The 13,994-nt window shown below is 40.6% G+C and overlaps 1 protein-coding gene across 1 annotated transcript in view; it reads left to right on the top strand.

The window, feature by feature from the left end:
- gucy1a2 (guanylate cyclase 1, soluble, alpha 2) overlaps positions 1-13,994 on the top strand; it is a gene marked incomplete at both ends in the record, with an annotated part of 37,106 nt that overhangs the window by 18,937 nt on the left and 4,175 nt on the right. The window contains 3 exons of the mRNA XM_083886207.1: positions 6,113-6,325; positions 8,598-8,870; positions 11,711-11,854. Coding sequence (XP_083742333.1) covers positions 6,113-6,325; positions 8,598-8,870; positions 11,711-11,854 — 630 coding nt within the window. The remainder of the gene's footprint in view (positions 1-6,112; positions 6,326-8,597; positions 8,871-11,710; positions 11,855-13,994) is intronic.

Raw genomic sequence — 13,994 nt, 5'->3', positions numbered from 1 at the left:
TGACACTTCAATTTGTTGATTAGTTAGAGAGTGGACCAGCCCTTTGGAAAAACACCTTTCTTGTGGGGACATTTTCTCTTTTGCGGACATTTTGCCTGGTCCACCTAATAAAAATGCTAGAATGAGCTTCTTTGATCCCCATGGATGATCTGTCAAAGTTTGAGGAGCGGTCCAACTCAGAAATATGTGTGTGTGTACGTGTTTTACCAAGAGAGGTGGAGTGTAGCACAATATAGCCAGGTTCTGACAAGATAAGAGCATAACAGCATTTTGTGTGTGTGCGTGTGTGTGTGTTTGAAAGAGAGAGAGGGAGAGAGGGCTGACTCATTGACTCTTTGCTGCTCAGTGCTTGTAGATGCAAATGAGTCCGTTGACATGCCTGACTCCACTCGCAAATGACAATCCATTAGTTGTCCACACCCTCTATCTATCTATCTATCTATCTATCTATCTATCTATCTATCTATCTATCTATCTATCTATCTATCTATCTATCTATCTATCTATCTATCTATCTATCTATCTATCTATCTATCTATCTATCTATCTATCTATCTATCTATCTATCTATCTATCCTTGTCCTCGTGTGTCACGCTCACTCATCACCCCCACTCGCCCTTTTTTTCTGCCTCTATTTCCAGCTCTTCCTCCTCCTCCTCCTCCCCCTCCACCTCTTCTTTTCATCTCCCCTCAGCTCCCCCCGTTGCCCGTGGCGGCAATAACCTGAATCTGTACATTTAAATAATATGTAAAATGTGCCCTACACAGTACGTACTGTGCGTGATGCATTATACACGCGCCTCAAGCATGCGTGAACGAATAATAATACACAAACGTGTTTATGAGGATTCATATGTGAGGGAGGCGTGTTCTCAGGGGCAGGTGACAGAGCTTCAGGGCAGCGAACAACAGCCGTAGCTTTAGCTTTAACATGTTCTGTTGACCTGTCACTATTTAAGTGCTCAGTCTGATTTTTAGATTTATGTGGATGTAGGGCTTTTAACTTTGGTTTAATTGAGCTAATATTGATCATTATCTTGACATACCAATATTGCATCTATCATATCAATAGAACCTTTGTTATATTGACATATATTGAGGCTATTTGAGTAGAAATCGCTATTTGTTTATTGCCCAGCCCTGTGTGGATGCAATATTTGTACAAACATAATTGTGTTGTTCAAGGCGCAGAAGGTAGGATTGCTAGAAAATAGATGATTGTTGCATTTCATCTAGAGCTAACCTGTAACTAACGGGTCATTTTCCTAATCCATTAATCTGACGACTATTTTCACAATTAATTAGAGTAATCCTTTGGTCCATAAAATGTCAGAAAACGTTAAACAATGTTGATCGGTGTTTGTCAAATCTGTTCTTGAATGTCTTGTTTCGTCCACAGACCGAAATGATCCAGTTTTTAATGATTTCTTTGTAATATGGAGCGAAGAAGACAGAAAATATTCACATTTAAGACGCTAAAACAATCAGAAATCTTGTTTTGATCATGGTTGTTAAAATACTCGGGATTTGGGATTGTGTCTCTGTATACACTATCTCTCTGAACTGCTCAGTAATTGGTCAAAGTCTTTTTTCAAACAGAGCCTGGTGCTTGGAGATGCAGAAGACTTAAATGTTATTCTGGAATATAGAAAAAAAACTTGCTTAACACATGACTTTATCCATCCATCCATCTTCCAAATCTGCATGTTTTTGGACTGTTGGAGAAAACGGGAGAACCTGGAGAAAACCCACGCACACACAGGGAGAACATGCTTTACACAAGACTTATTTATTCGATTTGAAACAATACAAAAGTGCAATTATTGATATCAGTTATTTGCAAAAAAAAAAAATCAGATCAATGAAACTTTTTAATGACCTACTTTTTACTCCACAAGCCGTCCATACAAAAGATTTTCAGGTCCTGACAAACGTGATGTGACCTTGAATACATGTACAGTACATGCTGCTACAGAACTCAATTACATACATACTGAGTGTTATATATAACACATTGGGTTATATTTGCATGTCTTTTTTAAATCACGCCTCGCTAAAATATATTCAGTTCAGGAAGATGTACTTAGTTTTACTGTTTTGTCAGGTTTTCTTCATATGTTTTGTTTTTAACTTCCCATCTCAATTTGTATTCCATCTTTATCCTCATCCTTCACCAATGCTTTCCTTTTGCCCTTCCTTCCTCCTTCATTCGTTCACTCACCTTCTGTCTGTCCTGGCTCTGTAATAACAGAGGTTCTGGCACAAGAGGAGAGTTAAACAGAGATGCACAAGTAGGCCAACGCAACTGTCGCCAGGGACGTGTGTGTGTGTGCGTGTGTGTATGTGTGTCCATGTATGCTTTCTATCTGTCTGTTTGTGTGTGTATTTGTTACTTCTTTAGGTTTCTTACACAAACATTGACCTTGTCAGGACCCTTAGTCCTCATGGAGACCAGAATCTGGTCCTCATGATGCAGGACCTCAATTCTGAGGAATTGGTCAAGTTGTTTGATAGATTAGATTATAAGATTATAATTGTGAGATATAATGAATAGAATGTGCACAGCTGTGGCTGGACTTCAGAGTTCAGTGACCTTTGTTATTACCTCTGATTCTTTAATGTTCCATTTTACCAAGGACCGCACTTGAGATTGATTAATAAAAAAAGAAAAGGACTGAAGAATAACATGTTGTTTATGGCATCTCTGGAACCTTATTTTCATCATTCTTATCCGTAATATAATATACAATAATAAAGGAGGTTCTCCAGCTTCCTTCCACAGTCCAAAAACATGCAATATGAGGATGAGGTAAATTGGACACTAAATTGACCGTGGTTGTGAGTGTGACAGTGGATGGCTGTTTGTCTCAATGTTGCCCTGTGATGGACTGATGACCTGTCCAGGGTGTACACAGTCTGTGGAGGATAAAGCGGTAGAAAATGGATGGATGGATGGATAATGAACGAGGGGTGATCAATGGGCTAATGTAGCTACGGATGTGTCTTTCACTGACATTAAATACAAGTTAACTGCTTAGCTTTATAGAATAAAATAGTTCATTTAATGTGGGAGATTCATTTGGAATTTCAGCTTTACCCAAAAACCTCATTATTTAAATAGTGCACACCAATAATACTTGGTTTCTGCATCTGGCTCACTGATTCTACAGTCTCCATGGAGATGTGGTTGATAGTGAGCTCACATTCCTCCATGCACATACTGTTATACTGTTTATTATTTTTTACAATAATGTGCAACGACTAAATAAACGTGTGTTTCTGAGTTTGTCAGGCTGGAGTTCTGACGGGGATTCTGGGGATTGATGTGTTTTGAACTTAGTGACACCGTTTCTTTGTAAGCAGCACTTGTCAATATTGTATATTCATGCGCGTTTGCGTGACAATCTCCATACAGTATTAACACACACATGCCGACATATACTGTATGCATGTGTGGGTGTTTTTGATAAACAGACAGTCAAAGGCTGTATCTATTCTGTGTTTGTGTGTAAAGATGTGTGTGTGTGTGTGTGTGTGTGTGTGTGTGTGTGTAGACTTCTGTGTGTAGACTGTATGCATTATGCAGACCTACGAGAGCCTTGTGCTATAAATAAAACAGGGCTGCAGTGTGCTCACTGGCGGAATAATCTATCTGACACTATGGAGAAGGAATGGGGGGGAGACGGAAAGAAGACGAGCTCAGAGACGGACAGAGACAGGCATGAAAGTACGACGAGTGAAGGTGAAGAAAATGGAAAAGAGGAAAAGAAGAAATGAAGGAAATGAGGCAAGACTGAGCTGGAGAGACAGAAATTAGGCCCAGGGAGAAAAGTGGTTTATCCTCAGGGCTCCCCACAGTGGTGGTTCGCACAATGAAACAGGGAAAAGTCTTCTATCAAAAGGGCAGTAATTCATCATTGTCTTGGGCAGAGTACAATAGTGTTTAATGTTTCAGGAAAAAATATTTAAACATTTTCTGCCCAATATGGAGAATACAATTTGATTAGATGTAAAGACGATAACTTAAGACTATTTGTTTCTGGCAATTATGTGATTTGCTAATTGTTTTGTTTGATATCGTGATTTTAATGAGGGGAAAAAAAGTCCTAACATGTCACTCGTCTCTCTTTTATATATCTTCAAGGAAGAAAGAGGCAGTCTGCAAGTGCAGGTGCTACTGGCAACAATGCTGCGATGTTGTTCGTGTACCTGTCTTATTATTGTCGATTCACTCCTGTATTTAGCTGACAAGTTTGTTTGTCACTTAGTGTCATACCCACTCAAATATTCAATATTCATGGCAATTACATTCATAAAGATGATGAACACCGACTCTGGCTGCCAGGACAAGTGTCGTTATGACAACAACCAACCCCAGAGTTGCTTTTTTAGCAATGACGAGACACAGAAAATAAACTCTACAACCTGACAAGCTTGTACCAGTTTACTGTCGTTCTCTGACACCTTTCTCCAGGCTTGGTTTCTCTGGTTTGTTTTCGTGGACAGGGTGATTTATCCACTGCAATATTCAATCTCTTCTTGTCTGTCCATGTCAAACAGGACCTATACTTGCATAAATGTGTTGTTTTGGTCTTCTGCCCCAGCTGGGCTATTTGCATAAACATTGATTGATGATTATATGATGACTAAGCAGCCTCTTTAACCCTTCAGCACCTAAGCCTCAAACGTCTGTGTGGTCGTGTTTGCTTATTTTAACCAGAAAAGGGCCAGTGAGTGAGTGCTTTTGCAGTTATTTACGTTTACTGCATGCTGAAAGAGTGTATTGACAATTTCAAATGGAGAAAAATAAAGAGTTTTATTTAGAAAAACACTGCATGTTGAATTTGAAGTTTGAACAGTAAAACACATATTTAAAATAACATCTGTTTGAGTCGGCTCAATGTCCAAAAACAGGCCAAATAATGGAAACCATGTACAGTTTTTTTTTCCAACTCGCTCCTCTCTGGCGACAAAGACGATGATTTGCCGGCGTCCTGCAACAGCACGAGTGACATCTAGCTATAAAGCAAGTTGTGTCTGTGTGTGTGTCTGTGACGGGCATATCTCGCTGACTGTTGGTCAGATCATCGCCCTTTGGAGATGGGTTGGGCATGGCCCGATAGTGTGCATCATTGATTTTCATTTTAGAACACACTAGCGCTATCAGTCCAAAAACCGGAAGTCCGCGAAAAGTTCTATTCTTGGCTCCACAGTGCAGCACAGAGTTCTACACAAACTTCCAGCCTCAAAGGATTTATCTGTCCAGTGGATACATGTTAAATGACGGCAATGTTCCCGTTAGAGCCTGCAAATGATCACTTTTCCAAAATGTTAACTGCTGTTAGCTCCCAGTAACCTCTGTGGCTGATGTAATTTCCTGTCCCTTAAGTTTCATTTTACTTTTTTTTTTTGAGGTGGACCTAAAGAGATACTACTAAACAGAACGTTCTGAACTGGGCTGTGCAGTGCCCTTGGAATACATACTTCCTACGGGCACTGATGGCTTCGAAGTGCAACTTCTTAGCTTTCAGTAACCAATAGCGCAAACCGTCATGTAATTACGGTAATACAAAGTGCGCTTGCGCAAACGTGCGACCTGCGATACACTCGGTGTTGGAGGGTTAAAAAATGGAACTTTTCAAAAGCAGAGCAAGACAGCAGAGCCACATCCCGGTTTGGCAACATGATGTCACTTCAAATTACAGTGTTTTCCATTGAAGTCACTAGTGTACGTAACAGTATAAGTCAAGTATACATTGTCTCAGGACATTGACTTCATGATGTCTTCTTAATATCTGTTACCAGTTGATCCAGTTTTCACAGGCTTTGTTCATATGGGCCTACATTGACAAACGAAAATAGAAATGCAAATTCAACTAGATAACGAGTTATCTGCTGTTGCAGTTGTGTATGTGTTGTATACATGACCTCATCTCAACAAGACTAAGATGCATAAATATTTAAATCCCTGTCTGTGTCGATTTGTGTTGTCTGTTGCCTTTTATCTGCATTTTCTGAATATTTTAACCTTTTCCAAGTGAACAAACTCAGCAAAATGTCTGACTTTCTTATTTGACAATTTCTTTCCCGCTTGATTGCTCTCCTTGTCAGGTCATGGAATTGAAAGGTCAGATGATCCATGTGCCAGAGTCCTGCTCCCTGATGTTTCTGGGCTCGCCACGGGTCGATAAATTGGAGGAACTGATGGGCAGAGGCCTCCATCTGTCAGATATCCCCATCCATGATGCAACACGTGATGTTATCTTGGTGGGGGAGCAGGCCAAAGCCCAAGACGGCCTGAAGAAAAGAATGGACAAGCTCAAGGTTGAGTGGTTTCTTTTTATTCTTGGGTCATGTTTAGAGAGAATATTGTCACATTTATTTATTTGTCAAAATAATAAAGCTCCTGTAAAGTGTATACTGCACTTGGAATAGTTGGATTTTATTACCACTATGCTTTACCAACTACAAACAGGCCACAGCATACACTGAATGCCCCCCATTGATCTCCTCCTGTGTTACCGACCATGCCCTGAACAGCCGACACACACAAAAACCAACCAGGATGAGGGATTGCTGTCATTGTTGACAGTTTGTGGTTCATGACTATTGAAAGTCAATCCAAATGATACTGAAAGTCGTTTTGCAGGCCAATTTATATTTCCATCATGTGTGAAACTCCACAGTGACGAAAGAACCCATAGCAACCAGGCAAACCTCACCGATGCTGATTTAAACCCATTGTTGCTGAAAAATGGCGGCTCCAGGGACTTGCTCTTGTAATTGCCTTTCAAAGACCCCTTGAGCAACTCACTGAGTCTTGACCCAGTCCTATGCATCTGCCAAACACATCACTCGCTCACTGCGACTGCTCCCTTAGGCCACTATTATAAATAGCAATATCTTACTCAACATGCCTGCTTTAACAACGCTCAGTGCTCCAGTAGACTCCAGTTGGCTTCCAGAAGCTCACCCTTGGACACAAATAAACGTGTGCAGCTTCACAATCACAAATGCACCAAAGGGCACGCTGATGAGATGATGTAAATAATGACTGTGATTAAAATTGCAGTGCAGAACTCGTTGTTGTTGTTAATGTTATTAGACTTGTAAATAGTCTCTGTTAAGCAGTACTGTTTGTATGTTTGCAGCAGCAGTGCAGGGGCGGGTGGGGAACAACAGTTTTTTTTAGCAGTATAGAATTAACGTATGACCGTAGCTGTGAGAGTGGGAGTGAATGGTCCTTTCATTTGTGTTGCCCTGTGATGGACTGGTGATCTGTTTAGGGTGTACACCCCCCCCCCCCCTCCGATGGATGGATCGATGGATGGAACTTTTCATGGTGCTTGTTTGTGTTTCCAGTCATCCACCAACCTGTTAGCAGCTGTCTAACTATTAGCACTCTTGTTGTCATCCGTCTTGACATACACTACCGTTCAAAAGTTTGAGGTCACTTTGAAATGTCCTTATTTTTGTAGTTTTCAATGTATATAACATTAAATGAATCAGAAATACAGTCTATACATTGTTAATGCAGTAAATGACTATTCTAGCTGCGTAAAAAACGTCTGGTTTTTAATGGAATATGTACATAGGTGTATAGAGGCCCATTTCCAGTGTTCTAATGGTACATTGTGTTTGCTAATCGCGTTAGAAGGCTATTGGATGGTTAGAAAACCCTTGAAAACCCTCATGCAGTCATGTTAGCACAGCTGAAAACTGTTTTGCTGGTTCTTTGACGAAAGCAAAGTTTGAAGGGCAAAATTATTATCTATCTACAAAGCAAGTTGTGTGTGTGTGTCTGTGACGGGCGTATCTCGCTGACCGTTAGTCAGATCGACCTAAGATTTTGTATATGGGTTGAGCATGGCCCGATGGTGTGCATCCTCATCTGCAAACACTGTGTCAAAAAAAGACGAGTTTGTTGTACAGACATCGTATACAAGCTCATAACTTTAAGGACTGATGAGTATTTTAACGTGACAAAATAGTTTTACTGTGAGTGAGTGTTTTAAAAATGCATGGATGTGGCCACAATGGACACAGTTCTACAGAGGTCGCGAATAGCCTACTGCTCTCTTCATATTATTGACGCGTGTTATAGCCTAGCCCGACAGTTTTCATTAGCCCAAATAGCTCGACAGCATGCTAAATCCACTAAAACGCCTAAAGCTAAGTCCCCGCTTAGGATGCCAACGTCTGCAACTCCATAAAACACATACTTTTCATAAGGTACGCACACTATCCAGCACATATACACTTCCTACGGGCACTGCACTAGTTTTGAATAAAAAATATTATTTCTAATCTTGTCAAAGTCTTGACTATATTTTCTATTCATCCTATTCAACTCTTTTGATGAATAAAATTGTGACTTTCAATGGAAAACTTGGAGAAATTGTATAGGTGACCCCCAAACTTTTGAACGGTAGCGTTCAACCAATCACTTCCTGTGTAACTCAGGAATGTCGCTGGGTGACACGAGACCTAAACACTGCTATACTGAGAAATACAGAATCAGCATTTTGAAAAATTCCTTTGACAGTTAATGTATGATTGATCAAAGCTAACCTTGTAACCTCCTTCTCTTCCCCAGGCCACATTAGAACGTACTCACCAGGCCCTGGAGGAGGAAAAGAGGAGAACCGTGGATCTCCTGTACTCCATATTTCCAGGCGATGTGGCGCAGAAGCTGTGGCAGGGTCAGCCAGTGCCCGCTCGCAAATTCGACGATGTCACCATGCTCTTCTCGGACATTGTGGGTTTTACCGCTGTGTGCGCCCAGTGCACGCCCATGCAGGTCATCTCCATGCTGAACGAGCTTTACACGCGCTTCGACTACCAGTGCGGCATTCTGGATGTTTACAAGGTCAGTGGATGGAAACGCGCGCATGTAATAAACCTGTTGACGCGGGCGAGGTTCTCTAGACTGTGGATCTGAGGAATAGGACATCAGCGAAGGAGTGTCAATAGCCTGGGATTGCTTGAAACGTAATGGTCCATGTGAACATTTGTGCAGAATGAGGCGTATCATCAAAGACTAACTATTTTTCCAGGAAGTGACAGTAGAGCCCCGTGTTTGTTGTTTGTTTTTTGAAAGCAATAGCACTTAAGCTGGATTTGTCAGTCCTGTAGGGTGTGTCACTGCCTGCATGTGTGTGTGCGTGTGTGTGTGTGTGTGTGTGTGTGTGTGTGTGTGTGTGTGTGTGTGTGTGCTTGTTGTGTGGAAAAAGTGACTGATTAATGGCCAGCGTGTGGGAGTTTAACAAAGATGTGTCAATATTGTCCATCTGACAGCGTGGCATTGGGCCCTAGTTACAGTCATCACTGTGGTCTGCTGTCTTTACCTCTCTGTATCCAAGCCTTTCATCGGCCAAACCTATTTTTCTCTGCAGTTTTTTTTTTCTCTCTTTCACACCTGCTTTTCATCGCCTTTGCCATATCATCGTCCTCCCTCTCTGTCTCATTACCTCATCTTCTTTGATAACAACGTATACTTTCCCATGTAAAAACCCGCTTCCCTCTCTCTGGAGACAGGCACAGAGGAAGGCCGAGAGACTGAACGTGTGTGAAAGGGAGAGGAAAAAGCAAGTTGAACAGAAAAAAAAGGAGAAAACGATCTTCCCACCACATATTCAATGATTAAGGAACCCATATACTGCCATTGTCATGGTTACTGTCGAAAAACAAGCATGTGGCAAGTCTAAATGAGAGCAGTTTGTCTCCTAGTTTTCTCCTTTGCCTCCCTTTTTTCCCCCTGTGCCATTTACTTTTTGCCTTTATAAAGATCATGTCAACTACCGTCACACTTGAAGCTGGATATGGCAACATATCCTTGAAAGTGGCGTTGTTTGCTCACATTTTGCTCTTTAGCCTTGGGGAGTAGTGGTTTTGGCTTCTCTACACAAGGACCTCGGTGCCACTGTAGTTTCTGGCATTGTTTCCCCGACGAAGGCTTGAAATGGCTTGGTTCATCTGCGTACGCAGCTTTTGTTCACAACCGTTCTATCAACGCTGAAACAACGAAGTCAAAGCCTCCCTAGATGTTGTAGCCAACCTCTATGGACAGGAAAAAGCCTTAAAAAAACAACACAAGAATGTATTTAATCGATTCATTGTGAGGGAGAATTTTCCTAATTGAAAGTACATGGAAAATAACAACATATATAATTGTTTTTCCACTTATATTTGCTATAAATCACAAGGATGAAGATAAAACCAGACGACATTATTTAATAGGGGTGGGGGGGGAAAAATCGATTCACATAGGAATCGCGATTCTAATCATCCACGATTCTGAATCGATTCATAAACTTCAAATATCGAGTTTCTATTTTGAAAAACCACACAAAACAGCAGTTTGTGTTATTTGTGTACAATTTATTTTTGTAACTTCTGGGAGAAAAAGGCAGCTAGTCTAAGCTTTCTTTTATGCAAGTTATTTTTTTGTACAGTAAGTTTTTATTTGTTTTGAATGAATAAATGTTAACTTTTGTCTTGAGTTTGCCACATTATCTTATACAAACTGTATTGTTTCGATCGTGTGAATGGAATCGTTTGATTCGAGAATCGATTTTGAATCGAATCGTGACCCGAAGAATCGGAATGGAATGGAATCGTGAGCCACCCAAAGATTCACATCCCTATTATTTTGTCAACAAATCCAATGTAAAGACTAAAACCAATACCTATATTGATTTGATCCTACTAACAACTACTATCTAGAGCCAAAATGTATGTTTTTAATTTTAGTATACAGTATGTTTGTCAGCCAATGGTAGCACTTAGAGGCTTAGAGCTGGTTGGGATGAGATGTCATTAGATATTGAGACATTGGCTGATCCTCTCCATGCTTGGGTTTGACCTTTTAATGAGATTTGTTGGCAGTAAGAAAAAAATAAAGATTACAGGAAGTAGACTTTATCATGGTCAGGACTAAGTGTGAAATGTTGATGCACATTGCACAATACTGGATATTTGTTTTATGTTGGTGATGACTCAAGCCACCCCAGCCAATCACAGACCAGGTTCACATTTTTCTTGTCGTGTGTGTGTGTTTTTTTTTTGTCTTTTTCATATAATACCTGATCAACAAAACAGGAAAACAAGAGCAGATTGAAGACAACGGGGACGGATACAGAGAAATACCACCAGATATGACAGATTAGCAGGATTCAGTAAATGTGCAGTGTGTGAACTTAGCCAAGCTCAACCTGGTTTGAAGGATCGCTCTCTTTAGTGTCACTTCTCGAGTGTTTTTGTGGAGACGACTCGTCGGGGCCCCTCCTGGTGAAAGCTTGCGTGGTGTGTGATTTCCCATCATCACTCTCTCATGTAGTGTGAACTCACAGCGGCTGCAAAGATATTCAATCTCGTAACAGCAGAGTGCACAGCAGTCCACTGACACTAAAAGTCTTGTCGTGTGATCTTGGCTTAAATGTGACTGTAAGTACATTTGTGTTTATATAGCAGCTTTCACAGATATAAAATCACACAAAGTGCTTCATAATAAAAATAATAAGAAGTACAGAACACCGTATAATACATACAACGTCATTTAAAACCCTTGTTCACCCAAAAGCTGGTTTAAAATCATTCTAAAATGTAAAATATGTGCTCTTTTGCCGGATTCTATGTACAGTAGCTCAGGAATTAAGCTTTTATTAATGTTTTTAATCCCTTGCTCTCCTGCTCCACGTCTCATTACAGATCGAGACGATAGGAGATGCCTACTGCGTGGCAGGAGGCCTTCACAAGAAAGTTGATAGTCACGCGAAGCCAATTGCACACATGGCCCTGAAGATGATGGAACTTTCTGAGGAAGTGCTGACACCTGACGGGAAACCTATCAAGGTGAGTTTTCGTTCGTTCTCCAGCAGGCATCAGCGGAGGCAGTTGTGCGTGTAACTGTCACATCAGGCCGGTCGGGTTAGTTTGAGGTTTTCTCTGTAAGGTTGGGCTGCTGTGACAAGTGAGACAAATGTGCGAGAACACTCCAGTTAGGCAGCCCACAGTTTTTTTAAGAGAAGAAAATGTGCTGACGCCAATGTTCGATAGTTAAAGAGATCAAGAGCAGCGCTGTGAGATCTTTACGTGCTTTTTCTTTTTGTAAAAGCAAATGTTGACATGTATCATTTTGGGCTGTATTCTGTTCGTCTTTGATCGATTGGTTGTTCATAATTGTGCTGGGATTTGCACACATTATTGGCCTCTGCTTTAAATGCAAGGCTGACAGTCGAGGATACATCACTCCAGATTTCCTCATTGCAGTTGCCATGGTGATAGGATGCATTATTGACGGCCGGGGTTTGCATTATGATTGATGAACAGCATGTTGACGTTGGAGATAGATGGGCGGATTGATTCAACGCGGATTATGGACGATCATGTCGGTATCTCAGTTGATGGATGGATGATATTTGAACACACAAGAGGGACAGTAATAGAGAAATGCCTTACTTTGATAAAAGTGATTAAAAAAACGATCATGATCTTTGTGTTAGCTGGCAAGTTCATGTGCTCATAGACAATTCTTTTGCATTTCCTCACAGTTTGATTGATTAAAAGTGTCATGAAATGAGTAATATATTGCATGTCTGTGTGTGAATTAAGAGAGTGGCTATAAAATCAACAGTAGGGCTACACACACCACGCATGTTCACATGATTAAATGTGCCTGTGTGGGTATATGTGTGTGATGTTGTGTGCTATTTATGTAGTGATGGTGTGTGTGTGAGTTGATTTTCCACTGCCTAAGCTGTCTTGCTATTTCCTTTGCTTAATCTTGTCCTCATTTTTTTCTTCTTCTTCCTTTATTTTTCCATTTTGTGTTGTACGGAGATTAGATTCTGAAATGTTCACCTCACACAACCTCCCACTGACATTGTTGCAGGGAACATGTTTCTTAAAGGGGACATATTATGCAAAATCAACTTTTTAATCATTTAAATCCTTATACATATGGGACTATATCAGTCCATATCAGGCCATATCAGTCGGCAAAGTGTGAAAAAAGATGAATCACTCATGTTTTTGTGGTCCTCCTCAGTCTAAATACAGGAGATGAAACACACGATGTTGACTTCCTCGCTCATTGGGACGTCACAATGCGCTAAATTCCAGTAATTGTTGTCTCGCGGAGCTCCGATTTGTCCGTAAAACACGCGATAATGCTTGAAAAGTCAGTGAAAATTTCTATTCCTGGCTCCACAGTGCAGCACAGAGTTCTACACAAACTTCCAGCCTCAGAGGATTTATCTGTCCAGTGGATACATGTTATATATGCTAGAGCCTGCAAATGATCACTTTTCCAAATGCTAACTGCTGTTAGCTCCCAGTAGCCTCTGTGGCTGATGTCATTTCCTGTCCCTTAAGTTTCGTTTTACTTTTTTTTAAGGTGGACTTAAAGAGATACTACTAAACAGAGCGTTCTGAAAAGGGCTGTTTTGTCAGGGTGATTGAACTGCTGTGGTGCTTCATCCTTATGGTATTTTGACCAAAGCATGTCACAGACATGTTCATTAGGACACCAGGGAACTAGTTTAACTTGGAGAAATAGGATATAATATGGGACCTTTAATGGTTTGGCCTCCTCTGTACTTAATGCTCCATATAAAATTGTAGTATATTACACTAGCCCTGGACAGTATACAGGTTTCAATCTTTTTCTTTTATTGTCATCGTTATAGTCATGTTGTGAATAGGTCAATTAAAACCGTTGTAATGGTAGAATTGATGGTTTTCCTTACATGTACTGCAGCTGGTATTGTGGGTGTGTTTTTTCCACCACCACAATTCATATTCATGACCAAATAAAAAATGTAATCCATGTCAAGTGTACAACTGCACATAACAAGAGCTTCTTTAACGCAGTGGTTGGTGTTATATACCGAGCAGTTTAAATATGGAGGGGAAGAAAGACGCGCAACTGAGGCTACTGAGTTCAAACCACTCATGTTAATTCATTAGAAAGGAAAGGGAACACAGGATATCA

The sequence above is a fragment of the Microchirus variegatus genome (assembly GCF_963457635.1).
Source record: "Microchirus variegatus genome assembly, chromosome: 3".
In the NCBI taxonomy this organism is placed as follows: Eukaryota; Metazoa; Chordata; class Actinopteri; order Pleuronectiformes; family Soleidae; genus Microchirus; species Microchirus variegatus.
The sequence above is the reverse complement of the archived record's forward strand: the minus strand, read 5'-3'. Positions and strand labels throughout refer to the sequence as shown.